The sequence below is a fragment of the Gracilinanus agilis genome, chromosome 6, assembly GCF_016433145.1.
Source record: "Gracilinanus agilis isolate LMUSP501 chromosome 6, AgileGrace, whole genome shotgun sequence".
NCBI lineage: Eukaryota > Metazoa > Chordata > Mammalia > Didelphimorphia > Didelphidae > Gracilinanus > Gracilinanus agilis.
The window spans coordinates 212,447,969-212,471,127 of NC_058135.1; the positions used below are offsets into that span (position 1 = coordinate 212,447,969).

Here is a 23,159-nt window from a genome sequence, read left to right on the forward strand (position 1 = left end):
AATCTTGTGTGCCTGTATTTGTATTTCCAGAATTTAGCACGTGATTGGCATGTAGTATGTGCTTAGTTAATGTCTTTTCAAATCATTCATTCAAAAACCCTGCAACTGAATATCACAGGTTTTAAGTGAGTTACCCAAACCCACACAATTCATATCTAAGTTGATATTTGAACCCAGATCATCTCCTTCAGGCCTATTTTTATCCCACTGGATAACCCATCTGATTTCTCTGAGTTTGGCATGATGGACCAAACATAGACTAAGGTCCCTTCCTGTCTTAAATTCACATGTCTTTATGATTTTTAAAGTACTTTTGTGATTTTATATCAATACCTTTATAATTTAATATGCTCCCAGAACTTATTATAGTTTCCAAGAAGGATGCTTTAGTGACTTAATAAACTAGACACCAGAAAACAAATTCCTGGCTTAGATTCTGCTAGCTTAGTTAGCATTTTCTCACAAATGCCATATCCTTATTATATTGTTATTAATGCCACAAGTGGCATTACTGGATTTGAAGTTGAGGGAATGGAATTCTTAGGTTAAAAGTCATATTTGAAGAATTCTCAGAGGAGTACCAGTTCCTAACAAAGGTTTCAGCTCACAGTAAGTGCTTTATAATTGCTGACTCTATGTAAACTCAAGGAATTTCCTTTATCTTTAAACTAATCTCCCATCTTATAAAGAGAGTGGACCAAAATGGAGAGTATAGGACTTGTGTGTCAGAATACTTGGATTTAGAACCCAGTTAAGACTTTTTAGCTAGTTGTATGATTCTGGTTCATTCAATTATAGCCACAAACTTAATTTTCATATATTTTAAATGGAGATAATCAATTTTCTCTTACCTATGTCACAAGGTTGTTGTAAGGAGAGTGCTTAAAAATAAAAGTGCTATGAAACAATTATCATCAATATTATTCTGGGTCAGTAGAATTTCATTGCTTCAATTTCTTTGTCTTGAAGCTTTTTTGAAAATAAAAAAATACTAAAACATTACTCTACCCTTCAATTGCCCACATACTACAAATGTGAGGAAGAAAAGATTCTATATTGATTTAATTATGGACTTAAATAATAGAGTTATTCAGCAGCTGGGAACCCACATCCTTTTCATAAGCAGCCTCTACCTAACTATCAAATCATCATTTTAGACTGGAAAATGGAGCAATTTTCTCTTCAGGAGGTCCCTGACTGGCAAGCCCTCAGAACCTTTACCCGCCGCCTTCTCTTGTAAAATACCAGTAATACTCTCTCTCCTGTAGAGAAAAGTATTTGGATGGGAGTTTGGAGATGTGAATTTTATTTTTGGCTTTATCACTATCTAGATGTGTGACCCTTGGCAAATCGCTTCATCTCTCTATATTTTAGTTTTCTCATTTGCAAATCAGGACACATTAGATGAAGAAGGGGCAAGCAGTTGTATGAACTACATCTCTAATATGACTTCCAGCTGTAAGAGTCTCATCTTCTCTATTCTGAGTTCCATTTCAGTATAGACATTCTATCCTTTTTTTCATTATTAAATTCCCTATTCAGTGAATAATAGAATGGATGCCATTCTGTCAACATTTATCAAGTACCTTTCCTATGCCAAGCACAGTCCTCATTACCTGGGATACAAAAAAACATAAAAGTTAATTCTTGTTCTCAAGGATATGATATTCTAATAGGGGAGAAAACATGTAAAATCTATGTATAAATTAGCTAGATGAGGATATATTGGAACCAATGAACAGAAGGAAGGCAGAAAACATTGCCCAACAGTTTGTGGCATATGTACTGATACATCTGATCAGTGAAACATGCCACAAGGTATTTTTTAACCTGGATTTAATAGAATTTTCTGGCTGGGCAGGTCAAGGAAATGTCATTTAATGGTACTATGTAGAGTGGGACTTTGGTTAAAACTATGAGTTAGGCAAGTTTAGATTCAATATTCCTGGCTTCCTAATCCTGCATTCTTTTTGCTATTCCCTTCCATCTCACTATGCCCATACTTGAAGCCCTTGCCAGGAGGACCTGCCAGGGCTTGTGACCCAGGGCATGTTATCACCTCCATGCCATGACTAGGTAGGACCTTAACATGGGAGAGAGTAATGGGTAAAGGAAATACTAAAAATTCTTTTTAAACTTCACAGCAAGAAAATGACAATGTAAAGGAGGAGGTAAAAAAAAAAACCTGTGTAAGATCAATGTAAGGAATTGGTGAGAGAAGGTCTAAGTGTACCTTTTGGATCTTTACCAACTTTATAACTCTGTCTCTTGGGTCAATGACCTATTCACTCTAACAAGCCTCACTTTCTCCTTTTGTAAAATGCAGTTTAAAACACTTAGATGAGCTTCAAAGAAGTATTATCATAAGGATTGTAAGGGTGAAGGGCAAGGAAAAGAATTTGAGCATTTTGACAGAATGTTGCATGAGAGGAGCGTGAGACAAGAATGGCAGTTGAGGACAGTGGTGCAACGTTCTGTCCCCCCAAAATTCTTTTTCTTTACCCTTCACCCTTACAGGATCAAATGAAATCATCAATTCAGGGAAGGCATCTCCCCGTGCTAAAGCTCAATATAAATATTCTAGTTTGACTGAAAACACTGGGAGAAAGGGAGAGGTTGAGAGAGTAAATACATGTGAGGAGTAATTTCAGGGAGTATATTTGGGAGAGCAAGAAAGAGTGAGTTGGCACCTGCTGGGGCAAATGTGGTGATTGGAAACCCCACCTGAGCACCAATCAGAAAATGCAAAGCTGGAGCAATGGATGTCCATTGGGCTGTCATGAGACAGACTGTCTTGGTCCTAGAGCCTTCCTCTTGCAAAACATTCAAATATACCACCAGAGTGAGCAAGAATGGAAGGCTACAAATCTGATTCTTTCTCAGTGTGTCTGTATGGATATAATTTTTGACCCTTTCCTAGTTCTTTGAGGAAGTCTACAGAGGGCATTGTGGTGGTGTGATAATGGCCTGGCAGTAGATAAAAGAATCCTGGACTGCAAGTGAGGAGACTTAAATATGAATGCTGGGGCTCTCACATTTGTTTGTAGTGTAACCATTTCCCCTTCCTAGGTCTTGATTTCCTCATCTGCAAAATGAGAATAATTCTTGTGCTATCTATCTCCAAGAGCTGTGAGGACAGGACTAATGAACTGGTATAATATATTATAATTATATATTATTATAGTAATTTTCCTTAGCAAGCTGAACTAAGGATATCAACTGAAGCATAGAATACTGGTTGAGATTAAAAGCATACAAAGAAATGAACATTTAAATAGGGCCTACTATGTGCCAGGCACAATGCTAAGTAATTTATAAATATTATCTCATTTGAGTCCCAAAATACCACTTGGATATAGGTGATATTATTATGATCCCGATTTCACAGGAAAAAGCTCCACAGTAAAACAGGCTACGTGACCACCCCCAAAAAGAAACCATTACATAAGGTTTAACAGGAAGTGACAACCTCATTGCAGAACACATCTGAAGCTATTTTTTTTCAAAGAAGATTATGTCCAAAGTAGAAAAATAAAAGAAGTCTACATCCTCCCCTCCTCCAACCACACTTACATTTATGTATTATTTGGAAATAAAGAATAAGATAAAATACATTTTAGAAACCATATTACATTTAAGGAAATGAAAAACATTTCAATTTAATTCAATAATATCCTCTCTGAATTCTCAAAGATGCCTCCACCAAGTATAACTGAAAGGATCCTGGGATGTGATGAGGGGGAAAAGAGGTTAGGAGGTTGTTTTCCATCTCCTACTTTATCAATAACCAGTTGTGGAATCTGGAGGGGTGGGGGACAAAGACATGAATCCCCTCTTTGGGCCTCAGGTTCATGGAACCAGAAGATGCTAGATTTAGGGTGGAAAGAGACATTGGAGGTCACCCAGTCCAACTACTTTACTTCATAGATGAGGAAACTCAGGCCTAGAGAGATTTAATGATTTGCTTAGGGTCATATTGCTTCAAAATATCTGAGCCAGGACTTGAACTCAGTTCTTCTTGACTCCAAGAAAAGCATTTTATTCATTCTATCCTGGATGCCTAAATCTTTAAAATAGGGCAAATGGACTAGAATAATTTCTAAGGTTCCATTCACATTCAGTTTTAAGGCCCATTCCAACTCTGGTAGTTTGTGTTCCATGTAAAAGTACCCTCCAATTCATGTTCTATGTTCTAAGGTTCCTCCTGGCTCTCACATATTAAGATGTTCTAAGGCAATCATCAGCAAACTATGGCCTGCCCACTGGTTCTTGTATGGCCCTCAAGTCAAGGAAGTTTTTCCTATTTTTTCAACGCAATAAAATTTTATTTAACAATGTAAAAAAAAATCTTGGCTCATAGTAGGTAGGCAGAAAGGATTCAGTTCATAGGCTATAGTTTGCAGGCTTCTGATTTTCCAGTTCTAACAATCTTCTAATTGTCTTCTCTACCTCTTATTAGATTTGGTCTATAGATCTAGACTTTTGCTGAAAATAATATTTCCCAAGGGTGGAGGTTGTAACAGAGATAATTATTCATAAAAATAGGCATTGGTTATATTTACTTCTGTAAAATTTTGCAAACAAGAGCATCTGAAGGGCTTCACCATCCATAGAGAATCCCTCTTTCAAATTGGATTCTGCTTGATTTCTCCATCACTGTGGTGAACACATTTATTGAGAATGCATCTTTCTGTTCCATGTGTTGCTTAATATTTCTGAGATAATCATTGAACATTTTATAATGGTTACTTCTTTCAAGGAATTATTTTGATGTAGGGATTGGAGACAACTTGTTGGAAAGGGGTCTGTAAGCTAATGTAAATACTTAAACAGTAATATTATAGTCCTTCGTGTCTACTTTGGGGGTAAGTATAAATGGCCCTAAAGAGAGTAAAGATGAGAAAAACAGCTTGATTAAGCCAAATATATATAGAACAAATCTATGCTATATGATGGTATTGAAGGGCTAAAATATAAGGCATATTAAAGGAAAAAATATACCCAAAGGCATACTCATAAGAATTAATGATAATAGGACCTTATTAATATTTTTTAAAAAGGTGACCAAAAAAACCTGTAGCTACCAATCTCCATTGCTACTCTTTGAGATATAAAAATCTTTATGTCATCTGTGCATAAATCAAATGCATCTTTGTCGAGGGAATTAATGGGTGAGAATAAGGCTTCTGCATTTGATGATCAACAATGGACCACATTTCTATCATTTCTTAATTTTATGAAAGATGTAGAAAAGATGAATATCATGGTGCTTATTCTTTATTGATTATAAAAAGGATTTGATTCCATGCACAATGTTTGCACTAATTTCCAGGTCTCTTCCTATCCAAATTTTAAACATCCTCTAAGGGGCAACTTAAGCAACTGGCAAAGAGCCCAGAACACCACAGGTGATCCATGTGTATTTTTTGAATGAACGGAAAAACAATAACTCATATTTTCATAGCAGTTTAAAGCTCATAAAATGTTTTTCTCTGATCCAATTGTTCTGAAAGGCAATTTGGAATTGTGTCCAAAAGGCTTTAAAAGAATGTATGCACTTTGATCCAGCAAGACCACTACTATGTTTGTATACCAAAGAGATAAAAAATGGGAAAGGATCTATCTGTATAAAAAGATTTATAGTCATGATTTTTGTGGTGGCAAAAAAATTGGAAAATGAGATGTCCTTCGACTGGGGAATGGCTGAATAAATTGTGGTATATGATAGTGATGGAATGTTATTGTGCTATAAGGAATGATGAAGCAGATGATTTCTATAAGAACTGGAAAGACCTACATGAATTGTTAGGGAGTGAAATGAGCAGAACCAGGAGAAAATTATATATAGTAACTGAAATAATGTGGGATGATCAAATATAATAGACTATGCTACTAATAGTAATACAGTGATCCAGGAAGATTCTAAGGGACTTATGAAAAAGAATGCAATCCACATCTAGAGAAAGAATTGCAGGAGTAGAAATCCAGAAGAAAACATATGATTTATCACTTGGTTATATGAGTATATGATTTGGGGTTTTGGTTTTAACAGCAAGACCACTTACTCGATTACAAAAATTAATAATATGGAAGCAGGTTTTAAGTGATAATATATGCATAATCCAGGGGAATTGCTTGTCATCTCTGGGAGTGGGGAAGGGAAAAGGGGAGGTAGACAACATGAACCACGTGACCATTGTGAAGAGTGAATCAAACTTTCTTTGTCTATCAATCTGCAATTTTTAAATTAATCAACCCAAAGCTTAAACATCCCTACTTAACACTAAGGAAGGAGGTTCCCAAGTCACTTACTAAAAGCAGGGGACAACTCCAAAGGCGACTGCCCTGCCCCTGGGCAGTGCTAGGCAAATTTAAAGACTGCAATTGGTTCCCATAAAGTGGATGAAGGGACAGGAAGTGATACGGAAAAAGGACTATAAAAAGTCCTGAACTTCCTGTTCTAGGGGGTCTTCGGCTTGAATCTTCGGCTTGGAGCTTTGGCTTGGAGCTTTGGCTGGTGACTTACCTCGTGGAAGTGGCTTTGGACTTGGACCTTGGTTTCAACTTCAGACTGTGGCTCTTGGACTGCTTCTTGAAGATAGCTTTGGATGTTCTCTTTTGGACTTCATTTTGGGTGAGTGAGTAGCTGGCCTTCCCTTCCTGTTTTCTAGAGAGATTAGTTCCAGAGAGCCCTCCTTCTCCTAGAGGAGGCTGCATTGGTGGAACCTTTGCATAAGATACCACCAGGTCCTCTGGTTAAGAGTTAACGAGCCCTGCTGGGGCTGAGCCAGACACTGGAGCAACATTTAGTGTGACAGGCTAGACATTTTCTCTACCTTCTTTTTATATTTCTCTACTTTCACTCTTTCCACCTCTTTGTAAATAAAAGCTACTAAAAGTCTCTTGATTTGAGTGATAATATTTTTTAATTAGTGACCACAATTTTACTTTAGAATTCTCATATTTTAGTCAAACCCCTAAATTTAATTCCTTACAACATGGAAAATTTTTAATAAAATATAAAATAATTAAAAAAAGAAAAATAAAATGTTTTTTTCTCACCAAAAATAGTGGGAATTAGTTTCTATAACTATAATTAAATCAGTTTTACAGATGAGAAAACTGAGATACAGACAAGCTCATTGAGTTACAGAGGGTCACAAAGCTCCTAAATGTCAGAATCAGTCTGCATTGTTACATTATGTTAAGGTCTTGCCTTTTTTTCAAATGAGTGATTAATTCTGACTTTTTTTTTTTGCATTTAGCACTTATCAGAGACTTTCTGTACATCATCACATATAATCAATTTAAAAATCAACAACAACAAAATGTAAAGTCAGCAGGGAAGGTATTTGTTGGAATCCTTATTTGACAAATGAGGGAACTTAGGTCCAGAGATACAGCAAATTGACCATGGTCTCAAAACTCTTGAGTAAATCAAGACTGGCCCAATAACCCAACTCTTCTGCCCCAGCTATAGTGCTCTTTTCACCACACTCAGTAAGGAAATTGTCATTTTGAAGTTTTCCCAGCCCACAGCCAACTCTCCCCCTGTGAACTCAGAGCCATCTGTGGTACAATCATTTAAGGATGAATCACACTACTATATTAGCTTATTCATTCAATAAACATTGGGTGCCTACTATTCAATGGAACTGAATTCAGCTCAACATTCAAGGGCTTCAGGCTATTCAAATAACGCTGTACAGTGCTAGGCTCTGGGGACATTAAGATGAAAAGAAGACAGCCCCTGCTCTCAGTCAGTCAGCCAGATGACAAGTATTTAGTAAACCTTCTATGTGCTAAGCTTGAGGTACAAAGAAAGGCAAAATTACATTTCCTGCCCTCCAGAGTTTATATTCTAATAGGATAGATGACATTTAAACACAGTCATTTACAAGATACACACAGATTTTGCCCAAGATAGGAGAGTTTACTATATATGGGAAGGAATAAGACACAAATGAATAGGATACAATAGGGAAGGATATATAGACTAACGATAGTTTCAGGAAAATGTCCTAGGAAAATCTGATGATCATTCTCAGCTAGGGGAAAGGCAGAGAAATCGTTTTACAGGAAATCACACCTAAAGTCAACCTTGAAAAAAAGGCTTATAAGAAATATTGACACCAAAGGAGTCCATTACATGCAATCACACTTACTAATCCCTTCCAACTCTAAGTTCTCAGATGTGGCAATGAAATCTTATTAAATGGGAAACCATGAGCAAGTGAAGGAAGGCCACATGGATTCTAGCTTTGGAAAATGACAAAAAGCACCATCTTTTTTTTTTTCCACTTCCCTCACCTGACATCCTTCTTCTTTGAGAAGAGGATTGCTAAGGCTGTCAGGTCATTTTGTGACATCTTAATCATTCTTCCAAAAGATGTTCATTTGGGATTCTGTGCAGTAGACACTGAGTCCCAGAGGGCCTCCTATCTTGGGGAGCTCCGGCTGTAACCATAGATTAATGCTGACTCTGTAGGAATTAATTTTATTTCCATGCGTGTTACCACCCCCAAGGCTAAGGCATCTTGGCCATAGTATTAGGCACTCCAGTACAGTTGTGGCAAATTCAAATAGAAACAGGAGCCACTGATCCAGATGTGGAGATCCCTGCCATTCACATATTGATTTAGATTTGAATGGAATATTTTCTATGTTCTACTGCATTTTGATTTATACATTACATTTACATTAAAAAAACTTTTACCTTCATTTTACAATCAATACTGTGCTTTGGTTCCAAGGCAAAAGAAAACCAAGGGGGGTTGAGTGACTTGTTCAGGGTCACACAGATAGGAAGTGTCTGAGGCCAGATTTAAAACCAGGACCTTCCATCTCTCAACCTGGCTCTCAATTCATTGGCCTATCTAACTTCTCTCCCCTCACCTTCCAGTTACATTTTGGGCCACAATTTGGAGTCACAAACCATATGTTTGATGTGTTTCATATAGTGTTTAAAAGTATAAAATCACAGGTTTTATTGTGCAATGCTGTTTGCTGATGGATTTGCAATATTCATCTTAGTTGAAGATTCCTTCCAAGTCTAACATTCATATTCTAAGGTTCTAAGAAGTTGTCATATAGTAAATGCATAAGAAAGAACTGATGAATTTACTGTCATGCACTGCCACTGTATTGATTGCTTTTTCTTAATCATTTTTGCTTGTTAAAATGGTGGGTTCAATTCCAGGATAAGGAAGATATATTCAGAAATTAATGTGATGCTATTTTAAAAAAGCATTAAAACCTCTTTTTTGTTTTATGAAGAAAGACATAATTTAGGAATTTAAATCAAATTTAGGAATAACTAATCTGCCAAGGCAGCTAGGTAATTCCATGGATAGAATACCAGTTCTAGAATCACGAAGACCTGAGTTTAAATCTGACTTCAGACATTTAATCGTTGTATGACCCTACATAAGTCACTTAACCCTTTGGGCCTTATTTTCTTCATCTAAAAAAATGACCTGGAGAAGGAAATGGCAAACCACTCCCAAATATCTTTGCCAAGAAAACCCCAAATATGGTCACAAAGAATCAAACATAACTGAAAATTATTAAACAATCTGCCATCCATTGAAACAAACGGCTTCTCCATCGATCCTTGCCAGGCTGAAAATTCCTCGGGCTATTATAAAGAGATCTCTTGACTTGGATTCTGCCTCCTGAACTTACCACCCATGTGGTCTCAAGTAAGTTATTTTCCCCACTCTGGATTTCATCTGTAAAATGAGAGGTGATGGACAAAATGACCTCTGAGGTTTTGTTTTTTCTAGCTTTTAAGATCCAGTGTTCCTTCAGCCAGGGATCACAGACGTTATACTGGAATATACTCTAGAATTTAGATTCCAAGAGATCATAGTACTATTCCATTATTACTTGAGTGACTTTGGGCAATTCTTATTATTTCTCTAAGTCTCAGTTTCCTCATCTGTAAGATGGAGACCTAAATCTAGATCAGCCTACTTCATAGGGCTCTTATGAGGAAGATATTTTATAATCTATGAAGCCTTGTACCAATATGCTCACAGGAGCAGATCACCTTGTGGAGGTTAAATGAGAATTATACATTTTTAAAGCAGCATGGTACATGACACATAGTAGGTCTTAATCTTCTTTCCTTCTCTTTCCCCTTCTTTGCCATGGCTCCTTGCTCTATATTCTAGGTATGAAAACCCTGGATTTTGGTCAAAAGTATAAAACTCTGTCAGGCTTCTGTGCTTTAGATGCAGACTTCATCATCTGGCCAGAATATAACTCCATAAATTATACTAAAGCTCCTCTTTGCATTTCATTAATCTTATAGCTTGGAACCTTAACGAAGTGCCTCAGCTCTAAAATTAGACCAAATTCAAAACGTCAGACTAAAATAGAGAAAGACTAAAATCAAACTAGGAATTATCCAGAAATGGAATCAATCTGTTTTAACAAAACATTTCAGAATTTTGACACTGACATTTAAGAAGATGAATTAAAAAAAATTCAACTATCTTTTTCTCTTCAAAATCACTTAAGCACCTACTCACCTACTACACCAAAGGAACTCTGCCAACCTGATAGAGAAATGAAGACCAAACTATGTTGTCTGAATGGTGCTCATCCTCCTCATCCCTCTCCTCCCCAAATCTGGACATTCTGATATTCTGAGCTCAGAGAGGGAAGGTTTCACTTTATCCTGGCCTGAACCAGGCCACCAGAAGCCAGCAGCCTCCCTGTTATCACCCTGCCCCCTTTCTATCTCTCCTTTAGAATGTAATCTCCTTGAACTTGCTTGCTTGCATTTGGAAAGTGCCTTCTCTTTCGATGATATGGCCAGAAAAGTTAGCATTGGGGAAGAAAGACGATGAAACCTTAGGCAGAACTGAAGGGCATGGATAAAAAATGCTGACTTGCTTATGGATTGCGTCTCAAAGAGATATATTTAGAACAGATCAAAAGGAACCACTATTTATAGCAGTTAATAAAATGACAAAGCTCATTATACTAAGTGGTAAAGCCTGAGAATATAAATTGGCTTAGGAAGGGTTTTAAAGTCATGGATTAATAATGAGTTATTAAAAGCAGCAAGCAATGCTATTCAATAAATATATTACTTATATAATATTTCTTATATTACTTATATAGTATATGTAATATGTATATTGTCATATAATATATTACTTATATACCATATGTAATAGATTACATATATAATATAATATTTATTTCATTAATCAATAATATATTTTATTAATTTATATTTTATTTTTTAATTTTATCAATTTTATAAATTATTAATGCATATTATTATGATATATGATATTTTATTATTATAATATATAATTATGCTATATTATATATCATATAATACATATTATATGATATATTAGAATAATAAAATTAAATTAAATCAATAATTTTATTAATTTATATTAATATAAATTATATTATATAATATATTACCTTATATAATATATCATATAATATATTACTTATATAATATTTGTAAAGATGCATATGTGCGTATATGTATGGATAGATAGATGATAGATACATTTCTATGTGTATATATAGAAGTATAATCCTTCAATGCACAATAAACCAATTTAGTTTTTAGGGGATAACAAGATAACAAAGACAAATGAAGTAATATCTGTTCCCTCAAAGAGCTTAAAACTGAGCTGTGGTAGGGGTGGAGAGGATGAGCTGTATAGACAAAACACAGACTAGAATATGGTAAGTGACTAAGACAGTTACAAAGCAGTCTCAGATGAGATGAAGGGGAAATCACCTCTTCCTTGGAAATGTTTTTTTCCTTCTGTGAATTTTCCTAGAGAATATTCTTTACCTAATAACCCTCTCCCTTCTCTTCTCCTTTCTGTGGTTATATACATGTCCTCTTACCCTCTGCAATTCTAATGTATTTTAAATTCCTGGGTGACAGGGACTGTGCCAATTTCATCCTTATCTCTCCAGGACAAAGCTTGACCCATAGTAGTGTAATGGGAAATTGTAAGATAAATATACGCCACAAGATACTAGATGCCAGACAAACTGGGGACACTCCCACACCTCACGAGGGAAGGCCTAACAGGTAAACATGGGGAAACCAAATGGGGATGTGAGATTTGGGAATGATAATTGGTCAGCAAATTGACAATCTATCAACCAGGGAAAGCCAGTGAAGTGGGTAACTTCAAGATGTGGATTCTTAATGGCTTAGAGGAGACAAGAAGTACAAAATAGGTTTATTGATATTATATAAGGGAAGTGGAAGAGAAGGGCTTACTACACTATGGAAAAACCCAAATGATTTAATTAAACTAAGGTCTAAACCAGAGATTCCTAAAGTGGGCACCACCGCCCCCTGGTGGGTGCTTCAGTGATCCAGGAAGGTTGTGATGGCCACAGGTGCATTTATCTTTCCTATTAGTTGCTATTAAAATTTAAAAAATAATAATTTCCAGGGGGCTAAGTAATATTTTTTTTTTCTGGAAAGGGGGCGGTAGGCCAAAAAAAAGTTTGGGGACCACTGATCTATACTAAGCTAAATGTCTAACTTGAATAAGAGAGGGCTAGAGAGGTGGTCTTCTCACTGCACTAGTCCAAGATGATCACAGATGTCAAAGGATCCAGGAAAAAGTCCTCCACACAGCCAATAAATCCACAAATGCTCTAGAGAGTAAGGTAGATAAGTCTGCTATCCACCAGCAGATAATCAAGACCTTCCCTCTACCTAGACCACGATAGTTGATTGAAGTATTTTCTTCTCAGTGATATCCCACACTGTCAGCTTCTTGGATATTTGGCAAAGCTGGACCACGCAGCCAAAACCTCCTCCCTTCAGCTTGGCTAAACCACACTCTCTCTTTCAAAACCCTGGCTTCATTCCATTATAGAATGTCCATGAAGTCTAAGATTTCTTCAAGCTGTCATCTTTTATCTTAAGTCTCATATTTATCCTACAATTTCCCATTACAGTAGGCATTTAATAAAAGCTTGTTGAATGGGATTATCCAGTGCCTATGATGCTTACTTAAGCACTGAGATTAAAACTACAAAAGCAGAGAGTCCCTGCCATCAAGGAGCTTCTTTTACAAAAGGAGAAAACTATAATTAGGAGAATGGTGGTTGAGGAATCATACTTTAGTTTGGAAAGTAAAAAAAAAATGGTGAGGAGGATAATCAATTGTCCTTTTCCAGAAGCAATGCTGACTTGATTACTGTTCCCAAGGAGAGAGGGTTTGAGCACAGTGACAGGGCTGATGGTGAGAAAATGGCCTTCCTATATGGAATATGATACAGGGCTTGGTCTTAGGCTGGCTAGATGTAGTAGGATATTTAAATTTGCAGTTTGCTCATGTGCACAGAGTTCTCTTTCCCATCAGGACAGCTCAGCCCCATGAGAGAAATCCCAAAGCTAAATTAATTAATTCCCCCTAGGACAGTGGAAGCTCCTACATTATATAATTGGATAGAGTGGCTGTATTTGGAGGAAGAACTGGGTTCAAATCCAGATTCTGGTATTTATTAATGTCACAACTCTAAGCAAGTCCCTTTACATTTCTATGTTTCCATTTCTTCTTCTAAAAAATGAGTACACCAGAACCTACTTGTAAGGTTATTGTAAGGCTCAAATGAGAAAACATGTGGAAAGTGCTTTGCAAACCTGAACATGCTATATAAATGCTAGCTTCATATTATGGTCTCTGGTATTTATGTAGTCAGGAAAAGGAGAGAGAAAGAACATGATGGGGTCATGACTGAAGGGGCTATGAAACATGGCCAGGTTTGAAAAGGGTGAGATAGAAAGGTACTGAAACAACTGAAGGAGGTGACTGTCTCCTGGTCAGGGCAGAGCGCAGGGTTTTTCAATTTGATGTATTACCAGAATTTTAGCATCACAGTTCTGTTCATTTGAACCAAGCTAGAATAGTAGCTATATCCTAAATTCAACATTCTATTTCCTACACCTGTGAATTTGTTTCAATCCTCACCCATTTTTCCACTATCTATTTCACCTTTCTAAATTACTGTCCTTCAAAACTTAATGCAGGTGTCCCCCAATGAATTATGCTCCTATTCTAATTATTTCTCTCTGTCTGTCTCTTTCTCCCTCCCTCCCTCCTTTTCTCTCTCTCTCTCTCTCTCTCTCTCTCTCTCTCTCTCTCTCTCTCTCTCTCTCTGTGTGTGTGTCTCTGTCACTCTCTTTCTCTCTCGCTCCCCCTCCATCCCTCTCCCTCCCTCTCTCTCTTTCTCTCTTTTTCACATTTATTTTTCTGAATACATCTTTTTTTATGCATAGCACAGACCTTCCCACATAATAGGTATTTTGCTGAATTGAATTAGCTATTTAACAGAGTCTACTTTCTCTTCTTTTTTTTACCCCCTCCCCCAAGCAGCCATATTTAGAGTGAGTTGGTTTTGGTTAATTCCCAGAAGGAAAGGAAGAAATTTTTAAGAAGGTGGAGCGAGAAGAAAATAGCACAGTTGAAGAGAAGAGAAAATTAACAAATCTCTTTTGTAGGTCATTTAAAACACTTAATGCTGTTCTATTTCTAAACCCAGCAGCTGTTTGTACTCTCAGTGCCCTTCATGCCAACTTTAGAAAAATGGTTTTCTATCCACTACATTGTTCTTGTTTATAAGTATTCTATGCTTACACAAAACCTATTCTTCCAAGAATAGGTAGGGGGTGGGATTCTTTAGCCTCTAAGAATAGTATGCATCTGTCATGTAAAATACAAGACATTTTAAGAGGGTGAGAAAGCTTCTTTCATTCATTTGATTGTAAATGACTTACCCCAAATAACCAAGCTAAGACTGGGAAAAACTGGTATTCTAAGCTAAAATCTAGTTCTTGCTTCATACTATTCCCATGCAGAAATCTGACTTCTACAGTAAAGTTAGGATTAGGTGGCAGGATGAAATTATAATCTAGAACCTTAGCATTTCAGAGTTAGAAGATACTTCAGATACAATTTAGTCTAGTTTTCTTGTAACGTGCCACATGGGTAGTCATTCAGCTCCTGCTGAACCAGGTCTCCAAGGAGGAAATTCTCACCTACTGCCTTCCAAAGCAATCCATTCCATCTTCTGCCATCTTTTTCTTAGGCATTTAATTTTTTTGGACCCAGATGTAAGAATCATATGGGTTTTTTGTGGGTGGATATGTGTACATACAGCATACTCATATATACACATCACCATCATAATCGTAGTAATGAAAATGACAGCTAGAATTTATATTGCATTTTAAGATTGGCAAAGTACCTTACAAACCTCATCCTAGAAGGGAAGTGCTATTATTGTCCCCCTTTTATAGGTAAGGTTAAATAAATAAATAAAGAAGTTCAATGACTTTCCCAGGGTCACGCAGTCTGAAGCAGTGTTTGAACTCTGATCTACCTAACTCCTCTTCTAGTGCTCTATCCCACAAGGCACCTAATTGTTTTTATGCATGTATATAAACATGTATATACAACGATATGTATTTGGAGTTTTATATTTACTGACTTTTCCATCTTATCATATTGCTTCCATTGCAGGTTCATATTTCTGTGCACTTTTCCAGTGACCTGACTCCACTTAAATTCTCTTACCTAACTCTGAATTCCAGGACAAAACCCAAAGAATCAAAGATATAGGTGGAAAGGCAGATGGAGGCATCCAATAGTTACATTCTCTTTTTCCACCCACAAATTGAAGGCCACTCTTGTCTAGAATAAAAAGTTTGTGAAATATAAAAATTGATGTTTATAAAATCAGAAAGAATAAGGCAAGTAAAAACTGGAACACCATAAGAAGGCAACAACCATTGAGCTAGAAAAAGGTAAATTTATTTAAGAAGAAGAAAACAGCACTTAGAAAACAGGAAATGAACATATCTATCTGCTAGATCTAATGGTGGCAAAAGAATGAAGAATGGATTTGTAAGTACAGGAGCTGAAGTCATATTCTGTCTCTGATATTATCTAGAAGAATCTTAACAAATCTTTGCCCTTCTTAGGTCTCATTTTTTTTCATCTGTAAAAAATGAGGTGTTTGGACTAGGGGAATTCTCATATCCCTTTCATCTCTAATTCCTAGGGTACACTGAAAAAAATACAGTTTTCCTAAATTCATTGTTAATAGACCATTAAAAAAGGAAAGTTTTTTAGTGGCAGGGGGTAGGGGAGGAAGAGAGGCATAACCTTTTCTTTGCAGTCAATATCAGGGAAGATAATCATACTGTAATAGTAAGCAAGAGTTTACTACTGATTTATTCTTACTCCAATATTTATTAAGCTCTTGCTTCAGATTCAGCATCCCTAGGACACCTCTATCTTCATAGCTTCTTCTACAATACACCTGCAGAGTAACAAGGTTGACCTATTCTCTTATTAACCACAATGTATTTATGTAAAAGCCAACCAAGACACACAGTTGTGTGCAGGAACATTTGAATAAGTCTCTTAACTCTATGGAATAACCAAAGGTCAGCTTAATTAACACAGAGATACCAGTTTCTAAATCCTAAGGCACCATCTGAAAGTTCAGAGTGTAAGAAAAGAGAGGAGAGGATGTGCAAATGGGGACACAGCTAAAGATCCTTTGCTCCTAATGACAGTCTCAGCTGAAAATTATGAGGATTTTTACACATATCTTTAATAAAACAATCAACAAGCATTTATTAAACAAATACTATGTTCCAGGCATTGTTTTGGGGCCAGAGATACAAAAACATAAGAAAATTTGGATGCCACTATTTTAGAAAACCTGTGGTTTCATCCATGAAGCTTTTCTCTTCTATACTGAAATGTATATCTTATTGACAAATGGTTTCATGTCTCACCGTGGCCAAATCATTCCTCTCTACTTGGTGCTCATAAGGATCATAAGATCAGTGATTTAAAAATGGAAGGAGTCTCAGAAGCCATCTACTCCAACCCCTTCAGTTTTACAGATGAGGAAACTGAGTCCCATGAAGAGTAATTTGTCAATAATAATACAAATAGTAAGTATTAATTCTTCTGACTCCAGTACCAATACTCTTTTAGCTGAGCAAGCTGCTTGTGAGAAGCCATGATAAATAGAGTCAAGGTGGATCGATAAGTAACAGATACATAGGCAGTCACCAGATCCAAGTTCAAAATTTTTCCATTTGTGTAACACATCCCAGAGCTGAGAACCTAGGGTCATATCACATCATGGAACCATTAGATGAGGACATTAGAAAAGGTACATTTGCATTTTGAAATATATTTAGAGTATCAAATTATTTCCCTGTCTTTTGGATTTATTATTTTGGAGCTATAAAATGAATGAGTTGTTCAAGATTCTCTATTACTTTTATCCAACATTTATTAATAAACTACTGCATACCCATCATCCCTAGGATCTCTTTATCTTTGGAACATTTCATTGATTCATTGATTCATTCATTCATTGATTCATTCATTCATTCATTCATTTATTTATTCAACCATTCACCCATCCATTTAATTATTTAGTTATTTGCCTGCCCATATATTTATTTATTTATTTGATTTTTTTTTAAATTTAGGGTTCAATTTATCTAGTTCTGATAGGGGAAGGTTGAGGTCCCCCACTATTTCCTCCTTAAGCTTATCTTTGGAGGTTTTTAAACAATATCTCTGCAAGCTCACAAAATCAACTTGATTTTTTGACTACCCATAGAGGTTAAATAAGTTCCTTTTCAGCTCTATGGGTCTTTGCTATCAGCTGTTTCATTTGGTGCTTTCCACCTATAAGATTGGTAGAATAGATGTAACAAACCCCATTTTACAGATGCAGAAACTAAAATGACTCGTCCAAGGTCTCACTGGATGCAGTGAGTGACTGAGGTGAATTAGAATCCAGGTCTTTAGATTCCTTTGGATTCAGTGCTTTAGAGTCACCATTTCCACTTCAAATTTATGTGATTAAAAACAATGCTCCACCAACTACATGAAAGTCTCTGTGATTTCTACATGGGGCAGTTGCAAGCACTTTGGGGGCATATATAAAAGTGATTGTCTTTGGGCTGGACAAATGGCATGAGTCATTGAAGATGTCCATGGCCCAAATCAGCAGAAGCAATAGAGTACAGAATACTAGCAAGCATGAATGAGCAGAGCAAATATATGTATTATTTTGGGGTTGATGTAATGGAGGGGAAATTAAGATACACAGGTTCTACTCTGGGTGCTGCCATTAACTGTGCCTCAGGGAAAGTTACTTTACCTATCTTGGCCTCAGTTTCTTCATCTATAAAATGAGGATGTCAAATAAGATAATCTAAAAGGCCCTTTACTGATTTCATATTCTCAATGCCTGTTTTGAAAATGAGGAAAATGAGGTCGACAAGATAGGGCACTTACTCAGATTTACACAAAAAGTATCTGAGGTCAGATTTGAACTCAGAACTTCTTGAATCCAGATTCAGCACTTTATATGTGATGTTACCAACCTATCTATTATATAGATGAAAAGAGGTTAAGGTGATTTGCCCTAGAGATATCATCAGTTAAGTTCCAATCATACTGGAACTTAGACCTTCCAACATTCCATTTGAAAGAGTAGAAAGCTTGAATGTGCTATTCGGGGACAGTGAGTTCAGATCCTGAAGCTAGCTTTAACTCTATGGCTTTGGACATGGAACCTTCTGATTTGTAAAGTGTAAAAAGCACAACAAAACAAAACAAAAAATCCTGATCTATAAAATGGGTACTGCAATGTCTCATGTACCTTTTAAGGGCTACATGAATATAAAGATTAAATCCAGTAGAATATATTTCTTGAGGATAGTGACTATTTCTTTTTTTCTTTTTCATTTTTAAACTATCCCAGCATCTAAAAAGTACTTTATACACAGTAGAAGCTTAATATTTATCAAATCAAATTGTTATTGCTATAGAACAGCTGCCTCTGAAAGTAGGTGACAATGTTCTTTCCTATTCCTACTCCCGATCTCCCAAGAGGTGTGTTCCATCTCAGCCACACTATATGGGCTACAAGATACCTGCCATTTTTGAATCAGAAGGTTTTTTCTTTTTTTTTTCACAGGATTAATATACTGGTTTCAAATTTCTGGCTAAATAATAGAAGCATATATGGCTCTCCACCCCATCCCCCAAAGGAGCACTTTATATAGCAGCAGCTGTGGAGAGATCTCAAAGAGATGTTATCTCTATGCTCAACATCATATTGTGAAGCAGAGAAGCTTTTGAAGGATCGACTTCTTTGTGTCAATTAGAGTAAAAGCAGTTGGTTGTGGTGATTAAACCTATGTAGATTTATCAAGAAAATAAGGGCACTTATCACACATCCATAGATCCTACCACTAGATAGTGTCTGTTAGCCCTTTAAACATCTCTGAAAAAGATGCTTTTTCAAAGTTTTGAAAAGCTTGAAATATATGTTAGATTCTTGTCCTTACATGGGGGAAATAAAGATTTCAAAGGTTACAAAACTCTTTTGAAAATTCACTGAATTACCAATTGCAAGGAATACAAGCATCATGATCACACCCTGGTTTCAGCCTTTTTAGTGGAAACTGATGGAGAATATTGAAGCATCTGGAGTAAAAAGAGTAAGTTCAATTCCTGCGTGAGACATTAGTCATATCACTGAACCATCCTGGATTATGACAAATGGACATAAACACCAATATGTTTGAAACATGATAGAATATCCCAAGAACAAAGGAGAGCTATGCCAAAATAAAAATAAAGAAAAAATATGAGAAATTTGAGAAGAGGAATTTCATTTATACTAAGTATGAATATGTTTGGGGGAGAAATTTTCATGGTAGAGGTGCCCTTAGTAAACATCAGACGAATGAATGCTAATAGTTAAGATATGGTATAATGGAAGGAACTCTAGTTTACAGCCCAAGGTTCCACAGCAAAATTGGGAGATAGGAGCACCATATCACAGGATGTGAGTTTGAATCATGGCATCACTGACAATTACTCTACCAGTGGGACTTTCCCAATCTAGTGGCCTTTGTTTCTCTTCCATAAAAAAAGTTTGAATTAGACAATCACAAAGATACCTTCTGCCTTTCAATGCTATGATTGTATGACCAGTCTCAACCCTGTTACTAGCTATGTGGTCTTAGGCAAGTTAATTCATCTCTCTGAGCCTCAGGCTCCATATCTGTAAAATGGTGATTATATTTCCTATTCTTCCTTTTTTCAGGGGTGTTTCAGGAGAAATGCTTTGTGAATCACAAAGGACTATAGACTTCTCTTGTCAGGTTTCACTATTGTCCTCACAAAGAAATTTACAGTGGCCAACATCCACTATCCTTATCCAACCTAAGCAGATATTTCAGTGTGATTTGGCTAGAAGAAAACCAAAGATCTTGCCATTCTTCCTCAGAAAATGATGAGCAAAATTAGGAAAGCACTTTACCTTGCTTTATAGTCAGGGATCTTGCTCTTTCCAGCACGTCTGAGTCTTTCCCCAAAGGAATTAAGCCTTTATTACTTGCTGACAATCCATTTGACAAATGGCTTTTTGCTGTAGTCTTGGAGGTTGAGCCATCTGGCTGGTCTCCAGAGGTCCATGTGTTATTCATAATGGTATTTCTGGGGCTGCTTCCCCAGTGCTCAGTCCCTGAATGCTGATTTTTTGTCTCACTACATGATGGGTAACCCCATTTGCATCCTTGCTTTTGCCCTTGATGTTCCTCGAAAGAGCTACCAGTTAAAGGCTCTGAGAAACAGGTCTGTGTGGGCTGGCATTGCTCCACCAGACTGGGCTGTGTCATAGAGCCACCGAGGGCTGATGCAGAAGGGACAGCCAGAGTCTAGAAGAGAAAGGGGAAAAGGAGTGGTGTTATCATCCAGAAACAACTATGATGAAATCATAACAAAGGACAATTCTGTGTTCTTTATACTGCAGCTCAAAATTATAATTATAGATCTTCACAAGAATATGCAGAAAGTCTCATACTCTTTTAGTAAGATAGAACCTGATCTTATAAAATGTGCTTAATTGTTGTTAGACAGATTGAGCTTCTCTCAAAGCCTTGCTTTAATTTTTAGTATATTCTCAGGGAAGCTCTTTATCACCCCACAGAATGCTTGTAAAGTTAAGTATTGGGTGTGAAAATTAAAATCACTCATGAGATCAGAAATGTTTGAGTGCTCCTTGAAATGCTCTCTATGGAGATTTAAAAGGAGAATCCTTTCAATGAATTTTGCTAGCTCAGCAGTTTGTTCCTAAGCCCTCATCAAGTCTCGTAGACATAACTCAGCTGCCTATTTTGAGATTGCCTAGATCTCTCTTTCTATTTATATTTTCTCCATTCTTTCCAATAAAAAAAATTAAGAATGAGTCCTGAGTATGTCACTAACTTCTGTCCTTAGGTATAATGACTATGATTATTCTATTCAATCAAATTTAACAAAAATTATTACTATAATATAATGGCACATTACTATATGCCAGGCACTGTGCTGGGGGTAGGAGAGTATCAGCAAAACAAAGACGAAATGAACTAGCCCCTGCTCTCAAGAATTATCATAATGTTGATGATAATCATTATAGTAATAAAAATGAATTATTATCCATGATCATATTAACAAGTGCTTTTATATTCAAGTAATTACACTGAGAACTTTCACCTATGGTACCTCAGTTGATTCAACAATCTTAAGAGGGCCAGAATTAGCTGCATTTTATAAATGAGGAAACTGAGGCTAAGAGAAGAGAAAGGAAATACTTGAGGTCACACAGTTAGTAAATGGAAAATGCAGAGTTGAAACCCGGGCTTTCTGCCTTTTAAGTCCAATGATCTTTCCACTATACTGAACTCTCCAGGCCCTTAATTTTCTTGCTTATTAAATAGTAAAGGGATGTGCAAACTGAGCTTGACGCTCTCCAAGGTCCTTTCCAGCACTAACATTTTATGATTCTTGGAACTTTTGGAAGGCTGTGACCGCCTATGGCAGCAGGCAAGTCGTAGTCACAGCTGTTTGCTATTGATTAGATCTGCCTACCATAGAATTCTAAAAATTAGGAAATTAACAGTGAATGCCTTTGAGAGTAGAATTAGCTGGAATCTTTATAAGGGAAAGAAGAACAGGTCCAGTATAACACCTTTGGCAGGTGTTGTTCCATTAAATGTCACTGTAGGTGCCTGGAAATTTCCCAAAGTCCAGTTTCCTGAAAGAGTGGGGCAAGGTTGCAGCATGTCTTATTCTTCTCTAATTGCCAGTGTTAAAACCAAAGATAAAAACACTTGTCATTTAATAGGGTCTTTAATCATTTTTCTTTCTTTCTTTCTAATGTATTATCTTTAAAAGTTCTAAGAATAGGACTTCAAGTATTTATGTGGTATAGAAGAATGATTGATTCCATTAAATTCTTAACACCAAAGGTGATTTATTGACCTGATAATTATTGTAGCGGCTGTGGCTTAGTTCCCAATGCAAGGCTAGGATCCTCTCTGGGCTCATTACTTTCGAAGGCAGAGGGAGGTCATTGGTTGGAGGGGTGGAGAGGCTGCAGATCTCATGTGTTTCCTGCTGAATGCTTTCAGAAATCAGCCCCACACCCACATCCATTCCAGTCTGGCAGGTTCTGGGATTATTCATTACTCCAGAAGGCAACTGTGAAACAAGAGCATGAACAAAAGGGATGAAATTCTCTATTTTGCTAAATCAGTAAAAGCCATTTAACCCAACAAACTTTTGTTTGGAGAGCTTGCAGTAAAGCAAGATGAAACATGGCTTGATAGAAAATGTGATGGACTTGGAATCAGGACACATGGCGTTGAATTTGAGAATTCTGGTGGGAGGAGGTAAACAGCAATGCAAGGAAGACATAGCTTTTGCACAAGTGACCAAACCTATTGCTTCCTTTTGCCAAATCTGTAAGAGTACTTAAGGAAAACAGGGAGGTTCCTTTGCTGCCAGTGAACTAGCACAGGTGGGGGCTTGGGTATCTCTGTGTTAGACCAGGATGGTGGGGGCCAAAATCCATGGAGAAGATAAGACCTTGAGGGTTTAACAGCAGAGAAATATATCACTAGAAGTTAAATGGTAGCCTTAGGTTATTGGGGTCCTTATTGGTCCAGTCTGGAGAAATATCTTAACTGGGACAATATAGATGGAATTTGGGCTGTGGGTGCTGGCAGAACTGCCCCTCCCTTGATATGGGATTTAAACATGATGTCT

General features: G+C 36.7%; 1 protein-coding gene across 1 annotated transcript in view; it reads right to left on the reverse strand.

The window, feature by feature from the left end:
• C6H4orf50 (chromosome 6 C4orf50 homolog) overlaps positions 1-23,159 on the reverse strand; it is a 114,633-nt gene that overhangs the window by 12,703 nt on the left and 78,771 nt on the right. The window contains exons 14-15 of the mRNA XM_044681764.1: positions 22,374-22,592; positions 20,389-20,785 (exon numbers count right to left, since the gene is read on the reverse strand). Coding sequence (XP_044537699.1) covers positions 20,389-20,785; positions 22,374-22,592 — 616 coding nt within the window. The remainder of the gene's footprint in view (positions 1-20,388; positions 20,786-22,373; positions 22,593-23,159) is intronic.